At 37.7% G+C, this 21,113-nt stretch overlaps 2 protein-coding genes across 2 annotated transcripts; one reads left to right on the forward strand and one right to left on the reverse strand.

The window, feature by feature from the left end:
* Positions 1-3,972: 3,972 nt before the first annotated feature.
* Positions 3,973-7,675, reverse strand: lamtor5 (late endosomal/lysosomal adaptor, MAPK and MTOR activator 5). The gene is made up of 4 exons (XM_036579338.1): positions 7,533-7,675; positions 7,154-7,215; positions 5,404-5,521; positions 3,973-4,262 (listed from the first exon to the last, which is right to left on the reverse strand). Exons 1-4 carry the CDS (start codon positions 7,565-7,567, stop codon positions 4,202-4,204), a joined length of 276 nt encoding a protein of 91 aa, XP_036435231.1. The 5' UTR covers positions 7,568-7,675; the 3' UTR covers positions 3,973-4,201.
* Positions 7,676-13,851: 6,176 nt separating this feature from the next.
* prok1 (prokineticin 1) lies at positions 13,852-17,473 on the forward strand. The gene is made up of 3 exons (XM_036578066.1): positions 13,852-14,185; positions 15,266-15,391; positions 16,981-17,473. The coding sequence occupies exons 1-3, from the start codon at positions 14,114-14,116 to the stop codon at positions 17,098-17,100; spliced, it is 318 nt and encodes a 105-aa protein (XP_036433959.1). The 5' UTR covers positions 13,852-14,113; the 3' UTR covers positions 17,101-17,473.
* The last annotated feature ends 3,640 nt before the right edge of the window (positions 17,474-21,113 follow it).

A 21,113-nucleotide genomic window follows, 5' to 3' on the forward strand; every position in this document is an offset into this window, starting at 1 on the left:
CATAAGACTCGACGTGAGACCTACTGCAGAGGCCAAGAGCTCCAGAGCAGCCTCAACACTTTCACCCTTTACAAGCGGGGCAATGGCTCTCCTGCAACTTGGCTGTGTCATTAGTCTTGACTTAGTGTAGAGGTCATGTCTACTTCAGAGATACAGCAGACATGAGGAGATGCTGAAGCACCTACACTCCTAAAATAAAGGTTCCTAAATGGTTCTTGGCTTGTATGTAACTAGAGTATGCTTAGTCTGCTTAGTATGTAACTAGAGATGGCACAGTGTATACTGAAAAAAAGAATCCCATTTTATTTTACATTTAGCTTGTAATACAATATGTTCACATTATGTAATGTAGCACAGTGTTTAAGTAGCTGGATCATGAGAATGCTTTGATTAAAAACAGTTCAATTTTAAGCTTAGTAGTTTTTAAAGAAAACGTATCAGATCACCCCCAGTTTCAGCTGATTCCTTAAATAACCATCCAGTGAAAGGCTCTTTAGGCAACCAATAACTGTTCTGTGGCAGGGGTGCCCAAACTTTTTGTATCAGGGGGCCAAAGTGCAATGTTTGTGGTGGGCTGAGAGCCAAAAAGAAAAACAATGCGTAATTAAATTTGAGCTTTCAAACATGGATTTTACAACACTGCACTATATTTTTTGTTACTAAAATGCTTCCAAAGTACAATTTTAAAATGTATATAGTGTTAAAAATACGTTTGTTCTCTCATTAGGTGAGGAGGCTTTCTGGTGGGTTAAATCAAATGTCCTCACAGGCTAACTTTGGCCAGCAGGCTACACTTTTGGCAGGCCTGTTCTATGGCATCGCTCCAAAGAACTCGTTGGCACCTTTATCTTTGAGGTAGGCATAACCTTTATTATTATAATCCAAAATCCTGGATGTAGATGGATTACAATAATACTCAGGATCTTCTCACGTAAAAGACAAAAACACTTGTCTTACATTTATCTGATAATTCAGGAAATTACTTAAGTAGTTACCTGTGGTTAATGTAATAAGCCATTGCATTCTACCACTCCCATTGAAGTGCCTTGGCAAATACTCCTTTGGACAGTTTGTTTTATGCTATACATTTATCCAAGTGAAACTATGAGTCCTAAAACTCCTGCATGCACAAGAGGAAGAACCTGAGACGGAAGCAGAAGACCATAGCTATATTTGTTTGGCACCAGTTATCAGCTAATACTGTTATATTTGTTTGGTCTAAGGTCTAATTTCTGTCATTGCCTAGATCGTCATTACTGTTTTTGAGCTTTACATTAATCATACACCCTTAAGAAGGGAGGTTCTTCAAGTGTTCTTGAGTAAAGGCAGTGGTTATATATACCAACAAGACAACTCAAGGAACCACTTAAATGGTTCTTTGCATGGTTCCTCTCTATGATGGAAAACCTGTTATGTATGGTTCTTTAATTAACCTTTTACATATGGTTTTGTATCTGCACCAAAAAGGGTTTCACTATTGTTACACAGTCAGAGAATATTTTGGGTACTATATAGAACCCTTTTGGCTAAGAGTATAACCTCTTCATTCTTTGCATGAAGGAACTGTCCATAATGGCTGTAGAATTTCAGTGGAACGAATGAAAAACCAAAATGTCCCAAGTTCTATTAATCGGAACCTTTTAATCAATGCAGTATGCATCCCTGATAAAAGATCTTTGCCCCATGTAGAAACACACAGACTTATGTCATGGTGCAATATGGAGTGGATGTGGCCAAAGAGAGGTCACCTTCCTTCATGGATAATAAATCCCAAAAACTAAAGAGGTCAGATTAATCATCTCGATTCCCGTTAAAGGTTATCCAGAGCATGTACTGTTCCAGCCTACATGTGCGCTCAGCAGAAACGGAACATGAATGGTACGGCTGATCGTTCACATTTCAACAATGATTATTTCAAATCCAAGAAATGCTTGTTACAGTTATGCATGAGAGTGGAAATGTGAATGCAATGAGGATTAATACTAAACTGCAAGAGTTAATAATTCAATGCTCATGCAAACAGTATTGCATCAGCACAACTGTATAATGATAAGGATCTTGATAGGATTCTCTCAATATTCCTGAATGTGCTTTAAGGGTACTTTGTTCAGGCACTTTATTTGTAATGCATTGCTGGGGTAGTTACAATGTATTACAACTGCTGCCACCTTGAGAGAAACTAGTGGTACTTCAACTAAGCAACCTAAAATGTGCATACTATTCTTGTGTTGTATTTAAAATGATTTTTCCTGCTGAGGTCCACTTATGACATTTGTGTGGTTTTCTGTCTTAAAACAGTTGTAATTCACGGTCACATGGCCATTCTCCAACCCCTCTTTACCCCTTAGAATTAAAGAGGTTGTTTCTGTTATTGTGTTGTAAAAATAGAGATGCCGTGTATTGTGCCTCCTTCCAAACAGTCCAGGCTGAAATGCTTCTTATAACTTCAACATGTATGGGAGGACTAGTCAAAGGCCATAGCTGTAATTAGCTGGATCTACACTCACTGAGCACTTTATTTCTACACTCTTGGTCTGTTTTATCAGCTCCACTTACTTTTACAGGTGCACTTTGTAGTTGTACAATTACAGCCTGTATTCCATCTGCTTCTCTGCATACTTTGTTAGCCCCCTTTCACCCTGTTCTTCAATGGTGAGGACCCCAACATGACCACCACAGAGCAGGTATTATTTGGGTGGTGGATCATTCTCAGCACTGCAGTGACACTGATGTGGTCTGGGTGTGTTTTTAAACACCTCAGTGTCACTGCTGGACTGAGAATAAGTCCACCAACCAAAAATATCCAGCCAACAGTATCCTGTGACCACTGATGAAGAACTAGAAGATGACCAACACTAACTGCGCAGCAACAGATGAGCTATTGTCTCTGACTTTACATCTACAAGGTTGAGTGTCTAATAGAGTGGACAGTTTGTGAACAGTGTTTAAAAACTTTAGCAGCAATGCTGTGTCTGATCCGCTCAGACCAGCACAACACACACTAACACACCACCACCACATCAGTGTCACTGCAGTTCTGAGAATGATCCACCACTTAAGTAATACCTGCTCTGTGAGGGTCCTGACCGTTAAAGAACAGGGTGAAAGAGGGCTAATCAAGCATACAGAGAAACAGTCTATAGTGAGTTTATATTTACAGATCAGCGCAACATTTTGTACGACCACAGTCTCCATCTCTCCAGGTCCATCCTGATCAAGAAGGAAGCAAGTCCTGTACACTGAGCTGCACGTCAGAAACAGAAAACATATATTCCACACTTCACACAGTCAGTGCATAAAGGTTTGTTGGAAACTACATTATTAAGAATAGGTTATCTGTTTACTGTGGAAAAAGAGTGAGGAAAAAACTCTCCCAACCAAGGCACTCCTTAAAACTTCTTTATTGCATTGACATGTTCTAGCTTGGCTGTTTAAAAATGCCCACGCATAACAGCTCATGCCTTCTTCAGGGCATAATGCAAATAAGCTTAATAAACGTGTTTGTATACAGGCCAAGTTAATTAGTCTAGTTGGCTCAACTTTCACCTGACTGATCAGACATCTGTGTTTGTGCCTGACTAATGAACCTGGCATGTATATATACACACCTTCCTTTAGCTTATTTGTATTATTCCCTGAAGAAGGCACAAGCTGCCACATATGGGCTTTTTGATGAGCCCAGCCAGGACATGTCAATACAAAAAAGACTTTTTAATTTAAGCAGCTCCTTGGTTCTGAGTTTTTTTAATCTTTTCTTGTCTCTTTTCTCTCAATGGATGTTTTCCCAAACAGCACCCGACTCAAACAACATTTAAAACAAAGACTTTTTTTCAATATAGAGCACAACTATCCTTCTAAAATAGTATCCTTTGTGTTATGAATTTTACTACATTAAGCACTTCAGATACTTAACAGTAATTCATGTGTTAACTGTCAGGCCTAACATCTTGTGCTAAAATAATCAGGATTTGTTTTGTTGGGGTTTTTTTTGTTTTTTTTTAATAATTTATTGAATGAACAAAAACTGAAAAAGCTGAGTTATCAAAACATTAGCAAACAAATATACAATATACGTACTGAAAAATTTCTTAACCACTCAAAAACAAAAAAAAGGTTAAAAGCAGAGCAAATCATGAAAAAACAATGATCATGAGTATGTGTACATGCAGAGTTACAGTTCAGTGGCAAAAACCAGAAGACTTCATGACACGATCTTGTGTACAGCTACTGTGATGGTTCCGTGTGTTCTCACCAACACATTCCTGCAACAATAAAGTGCATTATTCAAGTACATAATAGATAGTTTTATACAATAATTAAAAATAATTACAATAACATATATTTAACTATTTTATAGACAACATTTGTAGAGTCAACTCAGAAAGCAGTGTACACTCATGAATCGCTACCACAAACTAGTCTACAGACACTGTATTTAAAATAAAGTTTAAAAATTTCAAACGTAACACTCAAAGGAAATATTAATATATCCTCTCTATTGAGCAGCTGGATGATAACTGAGGACTTAAAGTCAAGTTAGGCTATCCATCATAGGCCAGTGCCTTTAGAACTAAATTAAGCTTAGCATTGCACTGAAGATGAGCCTATGTTGTTTTTAAAGTTTTGTTTTTACTAACCTTACCTTGATGGCAGAACTTGTACGTGTACAGTCAGAGACTATAGTTCATCTCCATGCATATTTTGGTTGATGGACTATTCTTAACCTAGCAGTGACACTAGCTAGCTATGTTTCCACTTTTACAAAAAACATTAATGCTTTAATAATTCAAAATATTTGTCATTGTAGGCTATGGAAATAGAAACTGATGGTAATATGAATGTGGATAAAACTTTTTTCGTTCACCTTTTGCAGAAAATGTGTTAATAGATAGCTGTTAATTGTTAAGAGATGTCCTATTAGATTTTTTTTTTTTTGAGAAAAAGAAAAAAGGTACACATGGAATTAAAGATGAAAACATATCAATTCCAACTTTTTGATTGATAAACCAAGACTTATACAACAGCAATTCTTTTGCAGGACATGACTTTAATAAATAAAGCATTTTTATCACCAAAAGTAGGGTTAATGGAAACAAGCATAATGAGGTGTGTAAAAACTTGCCACAACACTGTCTGATACACTCACACCAGTACAACATCCACTAACATGCTACTAACATGTCAGTGTCACTGCTCTGCTGAGAATGGTCCACCACTCAAATAATATCTAGTCATCCTATGGTCCACCCACCAGAGTACATGGGGGGGAAGCGATAAACTGTGTAGCAACAGATGGACTATAGTTAGTAAAAGCAAGCCTACAAAGTGGGATTACAGTGAACAGTGTGCCTAATGAACTAGAAGCTGTATGAAGTACTATATAAGCCGGTACATGTATCTTACCCAGTGTCAGACTCAAGACACACAGTAGGGGAGTCTGTTGGGTCTTTAGCTAGAGAGGCAGCCTGTTTAGCCAAAACAGACACAACTCCTCCATGCTCATCAGACAGGGAGCCACGGCCTGCAGGCACACACGACAAGTGAAAAACACAGTTCTTTTCTACTCTTCAAACTTAAAGTAACTCCAAGTTATCCTGTTAGAAATCAACACACTGGTTTGAATCAGCTTGAATAGTTTAAAAGGCTTTAAAAATCCTGATTAGTTAAACACTATCCGGGATGGAAAATACTTGAGTTAGTACTGTACTTTAGTATGTTGTTTTTGAGAGATTTGTACTTTACTAGAGTATTATTAAAAATGACTGTGTACTTTTACTCAAAAACATTGTCAAAGGAAAATACATATATATATATATTCCTTTGAAAATGTAGTTGAGTAAAAGTACACAGTTATTTTTACTCTAGTAGAGTATTTCAAAAAAACATTTCAAAAGGCCAGGAGATTTTTTCTATTTTACTCTTGCCAATCAGTTGCTTTCATTTACTGTGTTTATTAAAACATCCAACCAAATTCACATCAGTGTACAATGAAACTGCTCAACTCTGCTAACTAGTCTTTGTACAAAGACCAGTACTGATAATTAGTCACCACACCACACACCACCAAAGAAAACTTTTAATTTATTCATTACAACATCTACTTTTTACTTTCTGATGTTTGAGTTTGTTGAAATGTCGATACTTTTATAGCTTCAGCCCTTGTACATTTTTGTCTCCATACCTCCACTTTTTTTGAGTAAAATTTTGATAGAGAAACCCTTACTTTCACTCAAGTCTGGTTTTTCTGCACTTCTCCCCCCTCAATACTACCCAGTCACTGACACTCTGGGACTTTTCTTGGTTTTGGACAGTTAAAACATCACTATGAACGTGACTCCAAACTGACAGAGCATCAGAAATGAACTGTGAATGTATTCTACACTATCCCCTAAAAAAGTTGGGTAATAACAGTCTACTGTTTCTACTTCCTCCCATCACTGATCCCTGATGTAAACCTTGCAGTGTGGAAATATCCAAATGAAACATTAAAACACCTTCTAAACATTCAAACTCACTCTATCAGCAACACAACTGAAGCAAAATGTCTCCTGGCTAATTACAAACACGGCTGAGAAATCTGATGGATACTTGGTGGAATTTTAGGGAAGTATTTAAGCAACATTTTCCAGATATGACAGAACTCATGTGATAAGACTTTAGAGGTTAGGCAGGGCTGTATGCCATTTATGAATAAAATGAGTGATGTGATATGCTGTTTGCTGGACCCATGACAAGGGTTTCAAGGGTTGCTTGGTTTCATTGTTATTAACAACAATATATGAAATGCTTACACTTAAAAGTTTGCTGTATCTGCACATGCCAGCAATAACCGTTTAGGCAAACTAGGACAAATCTCCACATTTCTTAGAAAAATTGATAGTGTAAAATTACTTTACCGGTCAAAAGTAGAGGGGGCATTCACACATGGTCATTTAAACCAGAAAAAAGATGCAAGTTAAAATCCAATAAAACCCAGGCTTATTACAGACTAAGGCTTATTATTGAGTAACTACAGGGACTTCAATGCAAACATATTGTTAAGTTATAGAATTGTGTAATAAAACTTTGGCCATTTAAGGGTGTTAAAGAGGAACCAAACATTTTCGTAAGAAAAAAAGTTGTAATTTACTATACAGTACTGAGTGATACTTACATCCAAGATTGTGACCCTGGGCGTCCGTACATAAAACCCCAACAATAGCAGGATTTTTCATTCTAACATAAAGAAACACATTTGTAGATGTTACAGGCTTCAGAAACACAGTAAACACAGCGAAACATTAAAAACCAATCACACCATACAAACCAGTGAGGCTGAAGCTGGCTTCTTACCGGAATCATCCGTTCCACCTTAAATGGTGCAGCAGTTCCACCCAAAAAAGACACGAACCCGAAGCCTAAGCACCATAATGTAACTGCTGCACCATTTAAGGAGGAACCGATAAGTCTAAAGAGAAGCTAAATTCAGAATCGTACGAACCACCACAGCTCAGAGAAACAACGACAGAGTAATAACTGAAATGCACACTCACGTGTCGTCGAGGTGCTGCTCTAGAGTTGCCTCCATAATAACGAATAAAATATTTTTAAACTAATTTGAGAAAGTGGAAAAGCTGCACTATTACCCCAGTTGCTATGCGGGTAACTTCAGTAATCAGGTGACAGCATAACATGTGATCGGTTTGCTACGGAAGCCTATGAGGATTAAACGCTGCCAAGTGCAAGCGTTAATAGAGCGGCGCCATCTAGCGGCTAAAAGACATGCGGGTCTGACAGAAAACAAAACCTGTTGTGATTTCTGGTAGGGAGTGACAGAAAACGCCTGTATTTTTCCTAATTCTCTGTTTGTGGCAGCAACGTTTTAAGCACCTCTAACTGATTAAATTTCTCGACATTTAGACGTGCTATCTCGAAATAACGAGGTATTATATGTTATGGAAGATAATAAGTCATTATTTCAAGACATTATGTCAAAGGTTTGAGAAAATGTCATTTTGAAAGTCAAAATGTCGACATACTGCTGCCAGATACAGAGCAGGAGGAGAAAATAAAGGCTTTTTTCTCCTCTACCTGGCTGGAATGGGCATATGTTTGTGCTTGTATTTATCTGGATGAGATTCAATAGAAGACTCTTTCAGGAAATGTTTCAAATATTCAAATATATTTCAATATATGTATACAATACACACACACACACACACATATATATATATATCATATATATATATATGTATATATATATATATATATATATATATATATACATACATACATATATATATATATACACACATCGATCAGGCATAACATTATGACCACCTACTTGTTTCTACGCTCATTGTCCATTTTATCAGCTCCACTTACTATATAGGTGCACTTTGTAGTTCTACAATTACAGACTGTAGTTCATCTGTTTCTCATCATAGTTTGTTAGCCTCCTTTTACCTTGTTCTTCAATGGTCAGGACCCCCATTGACCCCCCCAGAGCAGGTACTATTTGGGTGGTGGATTATTTTCAGCACTGATGTGGTGGTGGCCAACAGCGTCCGGTGGGCAGCGTCCTGTGACCACTGATGAAGGACTAGAGGATGACCAACACAAACTGTGCAGCAGCAGATGAGCTATCATCTCTGACTTCTTCATCTACAAGGTGGACTGACAAGGTAGGAGTGTCTAATAGAGTGGACAGTGAGTGGACAGTGTTTAAAAACTCCAGCAGCACTGCTGTTTCTGATCTACTCAGACCAGCACAGCACACACTAACACACCACCACCACGTCAGTGTTACTGCAGTGCTCAGTATGATCCACCACCCAAATAGTATCTGCTCTGTGAGGATCCATGGGGGGCCTGACCACTGAAGAACAGGGTAAAAGCGGGCTAACAAAGTATGCAGAGAAACAGATGGACTACAGTCTGTAATTGTAGAACTACGAAGTGCACCTATGTTGTAAGTGGAGCTGATAAAATGGACAGTGATCGTAGAAACAAGGAGGTGATCATAATGTTATGCCTGATCTGTGTATATGAATGTATATAACCTTACTGAGATGAGCCATAGCTTCGTGTATAAAGTTATTTATACTTGCTTTGACTTCAGCAGAGACACATTTGTCCAACACAGCTCATTTTTACCTCTGGAAATAAGCAGACTACCACTGTATGTCAACCTTTCTTTGCAAGAGCACATGGAAACCATCCCGGCAACCGGATGTTAAGCTCACATTTAGCTGCTATTGTCAGTGAGGTCTTTGGGGGACGGTAGTGCCCACTGTGAATGTGGATATCAGATGAACCCTCTTCACTGACTGTAATACCATGAAAAGACCAATTCTTCTCCTCACCAACTCTTAAAAGGGTATATGTTCTTATCAGAAATCTGTATTGCTTTCTCCATCCAGTGACAATGATACTGCAAAACTTTGTCTTTTGTGTTTGCCGACATCTTTTTTTTTTTCAAGAATTGATTCTGACAAGGAGACTCTAGCTCAAAAGACATGAAAGACTTTTCTGTTTGAAGACCCTGCAGGAGTTTCTTATCAAATTCTTCCTTTTTTATTATTTTGAAAAGACCACTGCTGTGGATTTAGCCTTCCTGACTGACTGTATATCCTCCTGAGCATTTTACACATTGATCACTGCTTGGCAGAGTAGTCAGAGAGATTAGTGTAAGGACAGGTTTTAGATCTTCCATATCAGATCAATAAGAAATGCCAGTTCTCATCTCACATGCCTCTTATTTCCTCCTATTGCTCCTAGGCAAGTAAGCCAGCGGTCAATCATATTTAAATTGAGTTTTTTTATGAACTCAATATTTATGCAAATAGGAAATGCAAGTAGAGCACTTAAGTACTATTTTAAGGCATCAAAATCAAATCAGCCTAACTTGAATATACTGTTTTATGAACAGCTTAAATGGGATGCTTCCTATATAGATACATTTCTTCATTTTGTGTTCTTGATGAATATGTTTAATAAACATAATATGCCCTGTATAATATGATGTGTATTTTACCACAGGTCAAATAACAGGATAAGGAATGATCTCATTCTTTTTGTTGAATGTATCATCTGGGACCTCTTTGAAAAGGCACACTGATCAGCCATAACATTAAAACCACCTCCTTGTTTCTACACTCATCATCCATTTTATCACCTCCTACCTATACTTACCACATAGGCACAATTTCAGCACTACAGTGACACTGATGTGGTGGTGCCGTGTTAGTTTGTGTTGTGCTGGTCTGAGTGGATCAGACACAGCAGTGCTGCTGGAGTTTTTAAACACCTCAGTGTCAATGCTGGACTGAGAATAGTCCACCAACCAGAAATATTCAGCCAACAGTTTCCTGTGGGCAGCATCCTGTGACCACTGATGCAGGACTAGAGGATGACCAACACAAACTGTGCAGCAGCAGATGAGCTATCGTCTCTGACTTTACATCTACAAGGTGGACTGACAAGGTAGGAGTGTCTAATAGAGTGGACAGTGAGTGGGCACAGTGCTTAAAAACTCTAGCAGCACTGCTGTGTCTGATCCACTCAGACCAGCACAACACACACTAACACACCACCACCACCATGTCAGTGTTACTGCAGTGCTGAGAATGATCCACCACCTAAATAGTACCTTTTTCTGCTTCTCACTATCCAAGTAATCCCAAACGCATTCAATGATGTTCAGGTCTAGACTGTGGAAAGGTCAGTTCATTGTTCTGAACACCAGCAGCTTCTTTGATTCATTTGCAAATTCTGCAAAATTTGTCTTCTCACAGTGGAAAGATGGACAGAAACACCTGTGGTTTATTCAGATCTGAGCAAGAGTGGAGCTTGATTGTCTCTTATCTTTCAAAGATTTACCTTTAATTACTGTTTATGTGATAGTTAAGGTTTGGTTGTCTACCAGGTCTTGAAGGTTGTTAGGAGTTTTTTTTATATCTTTTAATATTCTGGAGGTTAATTTGATGAGATTTTCATCCAAGTGTCTTTAGACCTTTCTGGTGGTTCATTTGCTATGAAATGTGACATAATGAAGTCATTAAAAAAATAATAAGAAATAAATAAACATATTAGTTTGACCACCTAACTAAAACTATTCACTCCAACACACCTGCCTCACACTATTTCTTTATTAGTTATACATTATTGTATATTATCATTATTCACTCCCTTATTCATTATTATTCTCATACCTTGGTCTTGGGGAGTTTTTCTTTGCCACTATCATGCTTGGCTTACTCATTAGGCTTTTCAACTGAATCACTTGGACTGGAATGAATGAATACTCCATCACAAGTTCACACACTGAATTAAAATGGTGGCAAAAATTCCAATTAACTTACTTTATACAAGTGGCCACTTCTCTATTGCCAAATTGGAACTCTACAGTGGTTTTATATTATAGCCAAAGGATGCTCTCAGCCTGCTCAGACTCTCTCCCCATGGATGATTTCTACCCTTTCCTGCAAGACATAGGCCAGACGGCTGTGCTGACAGGGCAAAAAGGTGCAATATAATTATTTGGCTGGTGAATCAGAGGCATACATCTTCCCCACTGCAGCCCAGTGATGCCCTGCTGACTAACCTATGGCACTTTACGCTCCAACTCGCTCTAAATCAGAATCTAACAGGCACACGCAACACCTCCCAGGCTGTCATACCTCACGCACGTCGCCGCCACTTCGGATAATTTATTCACCTCTAATTCAAAATGCCGGGGAGATACATGAAATACAACTGCCATGAATAGCACCACTCCGCCCCCGCATTTTCACCCCTGGAGCCTTTAATGTGGCTTTACCCTCACTGTAGTTAATCGAATGTTATATTTGAAATTCAACAGCACAGCTTAAAGGGATACTCCAGCTTTTCTAAACATAATATCTGTCTGCTGCATCTGTGGCATATGGTTGATTATGACAGACAATAATTTCAGCACATTTTCGTGTGCTGTAAACTCAAAACATTTATGTGCACTGCAGTAACACTGACGTGGTGGTGGTATGTTAGTGTGTGTTGTGCTGGTACAAGTGAATCAGACATAGCAGTGCTGCTGGAGTTTTTAAACACTGTGTCCACTCACTGTACACTCTATTAGACACTCCTACCTTGTCAGTCCACCTTGCAGATGAAGAAGTCAGAGATGATAGCTCATCTGCTGCTGCACAGTTTGTGTTGGTCATCCTCTAGTCCTTCATCAGTGGTCACAGGACGCTGCCCACAGGACGCTGTTGGCTGGATATTTTTGGTTGGTGAACTATTTTTAGTCCAGCTAACAAAGTATGCAGAGAAACAGATGGACTACAGTCTGTAATTGTGGTTTTGTGATTTTCTCTTATCTCTCAAAGACGAAAGCTTTAAGTACTGTTTTTCTGACAGTGATAGTTTTGGTGGTCTACCACGGTTGTCAGAAGTCCCAGTTTCTCTGAATCCAGTTTTGGAAGCTCATGTTTTTTTACACTTATTTTCCTTTGACCTTCCCCTTCCTTATGCAAGTGGATTATCGTATGTTTGATCTTTTCAGAAAGATCTCATATAAAATGATTAACTTGTACTTAATGGCTGTTTTGATGTGAAATTAAATAAACAAAGGTTGGTCTCTGACCTTTGCACAGTACTGTATAGTGTACGGTAAGCAGTTTGAACAGTTCTGCAGCGTGCTATTCAGGAGTCAAAATGTCATCTTGTGTCATGATTGATTTGAGCTGAAATGTACACAATGAACATGGCATTTGCCACACTTCAAGGCCATGAACCTAGCAGCTCTAACTTTGATATAGTGGCAGGGAGGAGCTTAACAAAAAAGACCTGTGATTTCCCACAGCCTGAATCCCTGAGATTCAGCTTTCCTTAAATCCATGTTCTGTTTCACATTCTGTACAGTGAGCATATGAGGCCGCTGTGGTAAAGTATCATTGGTTAAGGAAGTATCCAAGCCTAAGTGGACGCAACGTCACATGCGCCTAACCATCTCAGCCTGAGTGGCATTCTTAGACGTGCAAATTGAGGATGTCAGTGAACGACAGGGTGAATTATATCACTGCGTGACTGTAGGCTGCTATTTCTCAAGAACAGTGACAAGTGCTTAATTTGTTGTGATCTACCTGCAAGCTGAATGCTTTCATGGGGTTACATGTAAACGGAAATAAAAACTTACTCTGGCCAACTCTGTTCTCCGATGACTCATCTTCGGAGAACTTACGTGACGTTCACTGATATTCTTAAGCTCAAAAACCTCGACCACAGACATCAGGGTCATATAAAGGTGGAAGAGTAGCATGACGGAAATAACAAGGTCATGGTCATAGGGCATGGTGTTCTCTGAGATGGTCATCTAATAGAAGAATAGGATGGTAAATGAATTTATTTCTGTTAGCTGCACCTGGGCCTTGCATGCAGGAAATTTGTTATTGCAGGTTTGCTGAATTCTTTTCGACATGAAAAATCCATTCTGTACGTAATCGAAAAAACCTGACGTTTAGATGGGGGAAAAAAGCTCTTCTGATCAGCTCAAAAGAGGAGAAATTGTTTCTTCCTCTATGTATCATAATATATTCCTCTTAAGGTATCGGGTCATGTAGATTGCCATCTCCATGATTTCTTTGATGATGACTGTTTATATTTAATAACGCTGACGTCAGCCTCGCAATGTAACTTGTGAGTACTGCCACAAATTACTCCATTTGACTCAAAGGAACATTTAAAGGGAAGCATCCTGAGATACACTGAATAGCGTAGCTTTATCGACCTGTCCAGCGTCATATAGAGTGGGATGACGAGGACCCTGCGGAGATGGAGGTGGGGGGAGGGGGTGGTGAGGGGTGAGGGGAGATAAAGAGAGAGAAAGCCTGGAGTCTGATTTTAGAAGTTACCAGAGCTTCTTTGACCCAGGACACCGGCAAGAAGAAGAAGAAGAAGAAGAAAGGATCTGACACAGAGTAGGACAGGAGTCCACTATCTCATTTCCTTCAAACTAAAACAAACGAGGTCATCTGAAAGCCTTCTTCCAGAAGAGAGAGAAAATTAAAGAGACAGATAGAAAGATAGGGTTACAGGGGGGGCAAGGAAACGGAAAGATAGTGAGAGCCTAATAGTCTGGTGTGGAGTTGCTGCTATGAGCCTGGTGGTCTTATTCTCAGTACTCCTGGTGTCTCTGAGTGGCTGCAGATGTGCTGTCATCACTGGGGTAAGTCCTCCTAACATCAATACTACTGACAAGTACTGTTTAAAAGAGATTAACAGCATTGATCTGTTTTGAAAAGAACCAAGTGCAGGTTTTAATTTCATTTCATTTCAACCAACTGCCTGAATTCAATAGATGTCATGCTGAACAAATTTGAGGCATCCATTAAAAATGATATTATAACAAAATTATAATAGCTTAAAAAAATGAGACAGATGATTAAACAGGAATTACAGTAAAGGGACTAAGATGAAATTTCTTCACTGAAATTCAGTTAATCTATGCATTAATATGATTTTTTCTATAGTTTAAAAGCTGTAGTTTATTACATCTAATTCAAAATAACTCAAAATGAAACACTATAAAAACCTTAAAAATGAGTTTTACATAAAATAATGTATACAAAAGGACTTCATGGGTTGGAAACAAACAAACAAATAAATGAATAAATAAAATAACATATCACATGCGAGTCTAGTATATTTGATACAAACAACGCCTGATATTTTTGACCTTTTACAGTGTCTGCACTAGATCTGATTTTTTCTTTACTGTTAAGCCCATTATTGTCATTTTATTGCCATTTTGATTGTATTAGCTAACAGTTAAGCTTAAGTAACAAGCAAAGTATGTTACACTGTACAGAAAAAAAGAGCACAGTGCAGGTTTTTGTTCATCAAGTTACAAATAATGTAAATGTACCCACAAAAGTACAATGATGGTCTTAAGGTTCAACTGAGTACCTTAAATAAGTATTTTTCCCAAAGGAAATTTGCATATTTGTTCCTTGTATTAAAATACAAAAATGAAATAAGAACCCAGGGGTCAAGAGATTAAAATATAATTGCAACAAAATTTAGTACAGTTATGTTCCCTGACTAAAGGTACTGAATACGTACTCTTGAGGGTTCCACCTCAGTTACAGTGTAGTATGTTTTTGTTAAGAGTACAAAGGCTATAATTTTTAATGTCATTTATATATGATGGAGTGTCTGTATGACAGTGTGACGCACTGCGTGACATGGTTATGTTTGCATGTGTGTACGTGTGAGAATGAACGTATGCTTAATATGTGTGTGTTAGGCATGTGACCGAGACGTCCAGTGTGGCATGGGGCTGTGCTGCGCAGTCAGCCTGTGGCTGAGGGGCCTGCGGATGTGCACGCCACAAGGGCTAGAGGGAGATGAGTGCCATCCTTTCAGCCATAAGGTACACATTTTCATAAAGTTGGCAAAAATAGTTCTTTGGTGTGGTTCTTTGATTCCCTAAAGAACCGTTCAATAGATTTTTATAACTGTGAATGTAAAGAACCTTTTTAAAGATTTAAAGAAATTCTGCAAAATGTAAGTTTTTATAGACCCATACATTGAAACCAAGAACAGTTTAGAAATATTTATTTTTTAAGAGTGAACTGCAGCATACACATATTTAGAGAATGGAAGAGAGGGAGTGGAAGAAGGAATGATTACTGACAGATCTTATGTACAGGCAGGCAGGGGTGGACAGTGCCTCCGATACCCAGCAATGGAGCTTTTATACATCTGCATGAGGGAACATGCAATTATGGTAAATTAAATTATGGAGTACCATTAGCGTTAAGGATTCTGATTTTAATACAGAGAATGTTATGAATACAATATATCAGCATTATATTTCATGACTCTATATACTCTACCTTCCAAAAGTTTGGAATCAGTTGTCATATTAATTTTTGTTGTTTTAAATACAATAATAATTTATATAATGCAGATTTAAATGTTATTTCATCCAAGTCTTTATGTTCATCCAAATGTTTTGGGAATAAATGTATGACCGCTAAATATTTTTATAGCTAAATTCATGATCTGAACTATCTACAGCTCCCTTCATCATTATAGATACACTTTATTTTAATTTAATTTTAGTGCACAATTTCTATTTCTTTGTTGAGTTTAACATATCGGAAAAGCAAAAATATAAAAGGTGCTCTATCCTTTGCTCAGGCCACATTTTAAGCTGTGAGGCCGTGTTGGCTTATAGGGCAGCTGCAGCGCTGCTGACAAGTGTATCTTATACTGAGATCAGGTTCTTGACTGTCTGAGAGAGAGATCAGAGATCAGTGTTATACATCTCTCTCCTTGTCCATCTCGCTGATGCTGAGATATTAAAACCGTGCAGATGCTGAGGTGGGAGAGCCAAAGAGACAGTGAATGAAGACTGTTTCAACTAAAGAATGGAAAGGACACATCACAGTTAGATGAATACTGACCTCTTTTCACACATCTTTTCCATGCAAAAAAAAATCTCAATTTTTGTTTATTTTATTATTTCTAGCTCATTTAAGCACCACAGCTGAACCTCACATTGTCCAGAAATTTTGAAAAGCTCCAAAATCACTCATCATGAAACCTCTTTACAGTAACTTACATTAGAAGTTCAGAACATTTTTGACTTCTCCTGTAAAATTACTATTTTGGAGATACATTTCTTTCTTTAGTCAGTGATGATACACTGTATATCAATTGAATTGCAACTTTTGAATTGAAATGAACTGCACTGAATTGGTTGTAAAGTGTCCTTAAACATAGAAAAGGCACTATGTAAATAAAAGTGATGATGATGATGATGAATTGCATTATATTGTGTTTAGTGTTCTATGATCTATATATCTTTATCTATGGCATTGGGACTTGTTTTCTTAAGATACTGTTTTTGATCATGCATATTTGGTCAAATATGGTGTTGTTAATAAAAAAGTCATATTTAGGAGTAATAAATAATAACATGTTGAGGTGTATTTCTCCTACTTCTCTGTACAGGTACCTTTCCCTGGGAAGAGACAGCATCACACCTGCCCCTGCCTGCCTCACTTGGTGTGCACCAGATTCGCAGACAACAGATACCGATGTACCAATGACTACAAAAACATTGACTTTTAAATGCATATAAGGGAGAGAGAGAGAGAGAGAGAGAGAGAGTGGAAGACTGCAAGCTAGTGGAAAAGATTACTTGAAGGAGAAATGAAGATAGCACAAGAATAAGTGCCACTGTTCCTGACTCTTGGTTTTCACATTCATGCACTTTGCACTAAACACACCATTATCTGGTTTTCTCTGAAATGCTGTCGTACTCTCACCCACACAAAACAGTGTTTGGTTCAGAAACACAAAGTCATAGTTGGTTTACTTTGGCTCTCAGTGTAGGCCTATTTAAACTTAGGTCATGTAATAAGTCATATGCACTGAAATGTGTGCTCATAGCAGATAAGAACATATTGAACATTATATTTCCAAATAAATCTAATGCTCCATATTCAATGTCTCCATGTTTTTCAATGCTTGGTAATATAAGATATGCTGCTGTTATAAACCTACATTTCTACTGTGTGGATTATGAGATCTTATAGGCTTCTCACAGGGGAAAAATGACATTGTGTCACGCCTGTTTTCTACACTATTATTCATAAGGGTTATTCCAGGTAATATTTAAGAGGGTGTGAACAGGGTAAGGCAGGCAAACAAAGGATTAAGTTTTAAAGAAATTAGGTGATCGAAACAACACTGCTTTAAGTATGTGTATCTTTTCTTCACTGGCATAAACTCATAAATTATACCATAAATGAACAAATACATAAAGAGCTTTAATTCAGCGCCTCAGTAAGTTCATTAATATATTATTTTTGCAGTGTTATTAGGAGCTGGTAAAAATTAAATAAATAATAAGAGATAATCACTGTACTGCATAAGACATATTTCATGTTATTATTTTGGGTTTAGAGCCCAAAACACAATTTATATTTGAAAACCAGAAAATAATTTGATTAATTTATGAAATTTTGTTGCTGTTCTTACGTTTCCATATCATCAGATGTGAAAAAAACACAGGTGACTAGAAAGTCAGGTGCTGCCTGACCTTGCACGAATCTTTCCCTCTGGAGGAACAGCTAACAATAAAAACCCTGACACATACAGAAATGTTTCCAGTAGATAAATAACACAAAGGAACAGTATATTCATCACAGATTAGTTAAGTTTCACAAAAGAACAGAAACTTTACCATCGCTTAAATGTGTGATACACATTTACATACATAAATTTACATTTCTTTGCATTTCTTTTAATCTAATTGTAAGTGATATTTATTAATTATGCACTGACCAAAAATTTAACCTAATGCAACAATGTTCAGGACTGGGATGTAGAAGAATTCAAGTATTCGGAATGCATTTCCACAATATGGAAATGATCTGTATTCAGTCTATGCTAAACATTTTAAAATGGTAGTATTCAGAATACACTTACTTTTTACATGTTAGGAGAACATATTTATAATACTTATACAACAATTAGTGTTTGTTTATTTATGCTATCAATTAATACTTGTTTCAAAATCGGCGCATGTTAGGTGGTAGACAAACTCTAAAGAGGAACAAACAGCTTCTTTGCCACTTAAGTTCCTGCTAAAGCCTGAGTAGTCTGATGAATCAGTGTGACAATCCAGGTACTCACCATTACTAAGCTCTTTTGAGGGATGATTAAACTGTCTACACTAGATTAAAAACCTTGTGGGCATGTTCATGAGTGATAAGCTTAGCATGTTGAAATAAGCATGGATAGAAAGCAGCACACATTTCTTCAAAATGTGTTCATTGTCTGTATAGTCAAAAGAACACAGACACTCCTCCTAATTATTGAATTCAGGTATTTCAGTCAAACCCATTGCAAACAACTGGATAAAATTACGCGCACAGCCTTGCAGTCTTGATAGATAATCATTGAGTATACTGGGTCGCACTGAAGAAACCCACAATCATAGGGTGCCACCTTTGCCACAAGTCAGTTTGTGAAATTTCTGTCCTGCTAGATCTGCCCCTGTCAACGGTAAGTGCTATTATGGTAAAATGAAAGCACCTCGGAGCAACAACAGCTCAGCCACAAAACAGTAGACCCCACAAACTTGCAGAGCAAGTGCTGAAGTGCACAACGCCTATACTCTGTCAAATCACTCACTACAGAGTTCCAAACTGCCTCTGAAAGCAACATCAGTAAAATATGTTGTGTTGATGTGTCAAGAGCTTCATAAAATGAGTTTCCATGGCCGAGCAGCTACATACTAGACTAAGATCAAAATACACAATGCCAAGCACTGGGAGGGAGTGGTGCAAAGCACAGCGCCACTGGACTCTGGAAAAGTGGAAACGTGTTCTCCGAAGTGATGAATCACGCTTCACTATCTGGCAGTCTGATGGACAAATCTGGGTTTGGCCGGTGCCAAGAGAACGCTACCTATCAGAATAAGCAGTGCCAACAATAAAGATTGGTGAAGGAGGGATAACTCTAAGTCTGTTTTTCAGGGTTTGGGCTCAGTTCCTTAGTTCTAGTGAAAGGTAAAGTTAATACTACAGCGCACAAAGACATTTTAGACAATTATTTGCTTCTAACTTTGCAGCAAAAGTTTAAGGAAAGCCGTTTCCTTTTTCTAGCATTTCAAGTGAGCTCCATAAACACATGGTGGAGGAATTCCACCAGCCTGCAAAGAGCTCTGACCTCAACCCCACTGAACACCTTTTGGATGAATTGGAACACTGATTGAGAGCCAGGCCTTCTCATTCAACATCAGTGCCTGACCTCACAAATACTAGTTTGAATGACAGAATCTGGCTTTTGTCCTCTATGCTAGTAACAATCTAGAAACAATCTTTTCTTCTTTTGCTCAAAGAACATGATGTCCATTATCTCCAAAAACAAGCTGAAAAGTTGACTCACCAGACCACAGCACACTTCCACTGTGCATCAGACCATTTCAGATGAGCTTTAGCCCAGAGAAGTTAGTGGCATTTCTCAATATTGTTGACACATGGCTTCCGCTATGCACAGTACAGACTCAACTTTAATTTCTGGGGCCAGAGAATGGTGTTTCATAACAACAGCTTGTCAAAGTATTACACATACAGCTGCGGTTTTTGGCCTTGATTTTTATGCACAGAGATTGCTCCAGATTCCCAAAATATCTTTTGAAGATATTATGCATAAAAGAGGGTGAAATACCTAAGAATTTTGCAACTGCTCAAATCCTTGCCCATGAAGGATGAGGCCTTTCCTGGATTCTCCTTTTTATCCCTCAGAATGATTTATAAATATGAATGAATACATATTTACAAAAAGACAATTGAGTTCATAAAGTAAAACATTAAAAATCCTGTGGTTGTAGTGCTTGTTTAAATACAGGTGAAAGTGGATTTCTAAATCACCGTTTTTCTGTTTTTATTAGCATTCTACATACTGTCCTAACTGATTTTTAGAATGAATGCTTGTATTTTTTTCTAGATGCTCCCCTTTTGTCTCCTTCACAAACATCCACATCCTAAAATGTATTATTTAGTAACTACATGGAAAAACAAAGGAAACTAAATGAGTTATTAGTAAGTTAACTGAGGAATGGAAATTAGATGTTTATGTATAACACACTGCATATAACTATAATAAACTGACGTGAATCTATAGTAACAGACCAACCATCTCTAATAACTGCAGCTGTCACATACGTACTTGCAGCATGCACACATAATCTCATTTACATCATATTTCTAAAGCTTAAAGAAATCTGTACCTAATACTCTTTCATAGGTGAATAAATGTAATGTAAATTCTAAACAGTGCATAGAATATTCAAGCATTTTGTTTGCATTAGTTACCATTTGTTAAGCTTATCAAAGTTAAACATGATATAAGCTACAGTTTACCTTGAAATGAACAAGACTATCAACCTTGAGGGAAGGGGAGAAAAAATCTCTCTCACACACACAATGTATATCTGATGTTTCAAGTTCAAAATATCAATGAAACATTGAGAAAATCATGTGAATGCAGTTATGTAAAAGGTCGTGTTTTAGTTTCACTGGCTTAATCTGTGTCAGAATCTGGCCGATAAGGAAAACTAAACATAGGAGACG

This window comes from Colossoma macropomum, unplaced genomic scaffold, assembly GCF_904425465.1.
Source record: "Colossoma macropomum unplaced genomic scaffold, Colossoma_macropomum, whole genome shotgun sequence".
Classification (NCBI taxonomy): domain Eukaryota; kingdom Metazoa; phylum Chordata; class Actinopteri; order Characiformes; family Serrasalmidae; genus Colossoma; species Colossoma macropomum.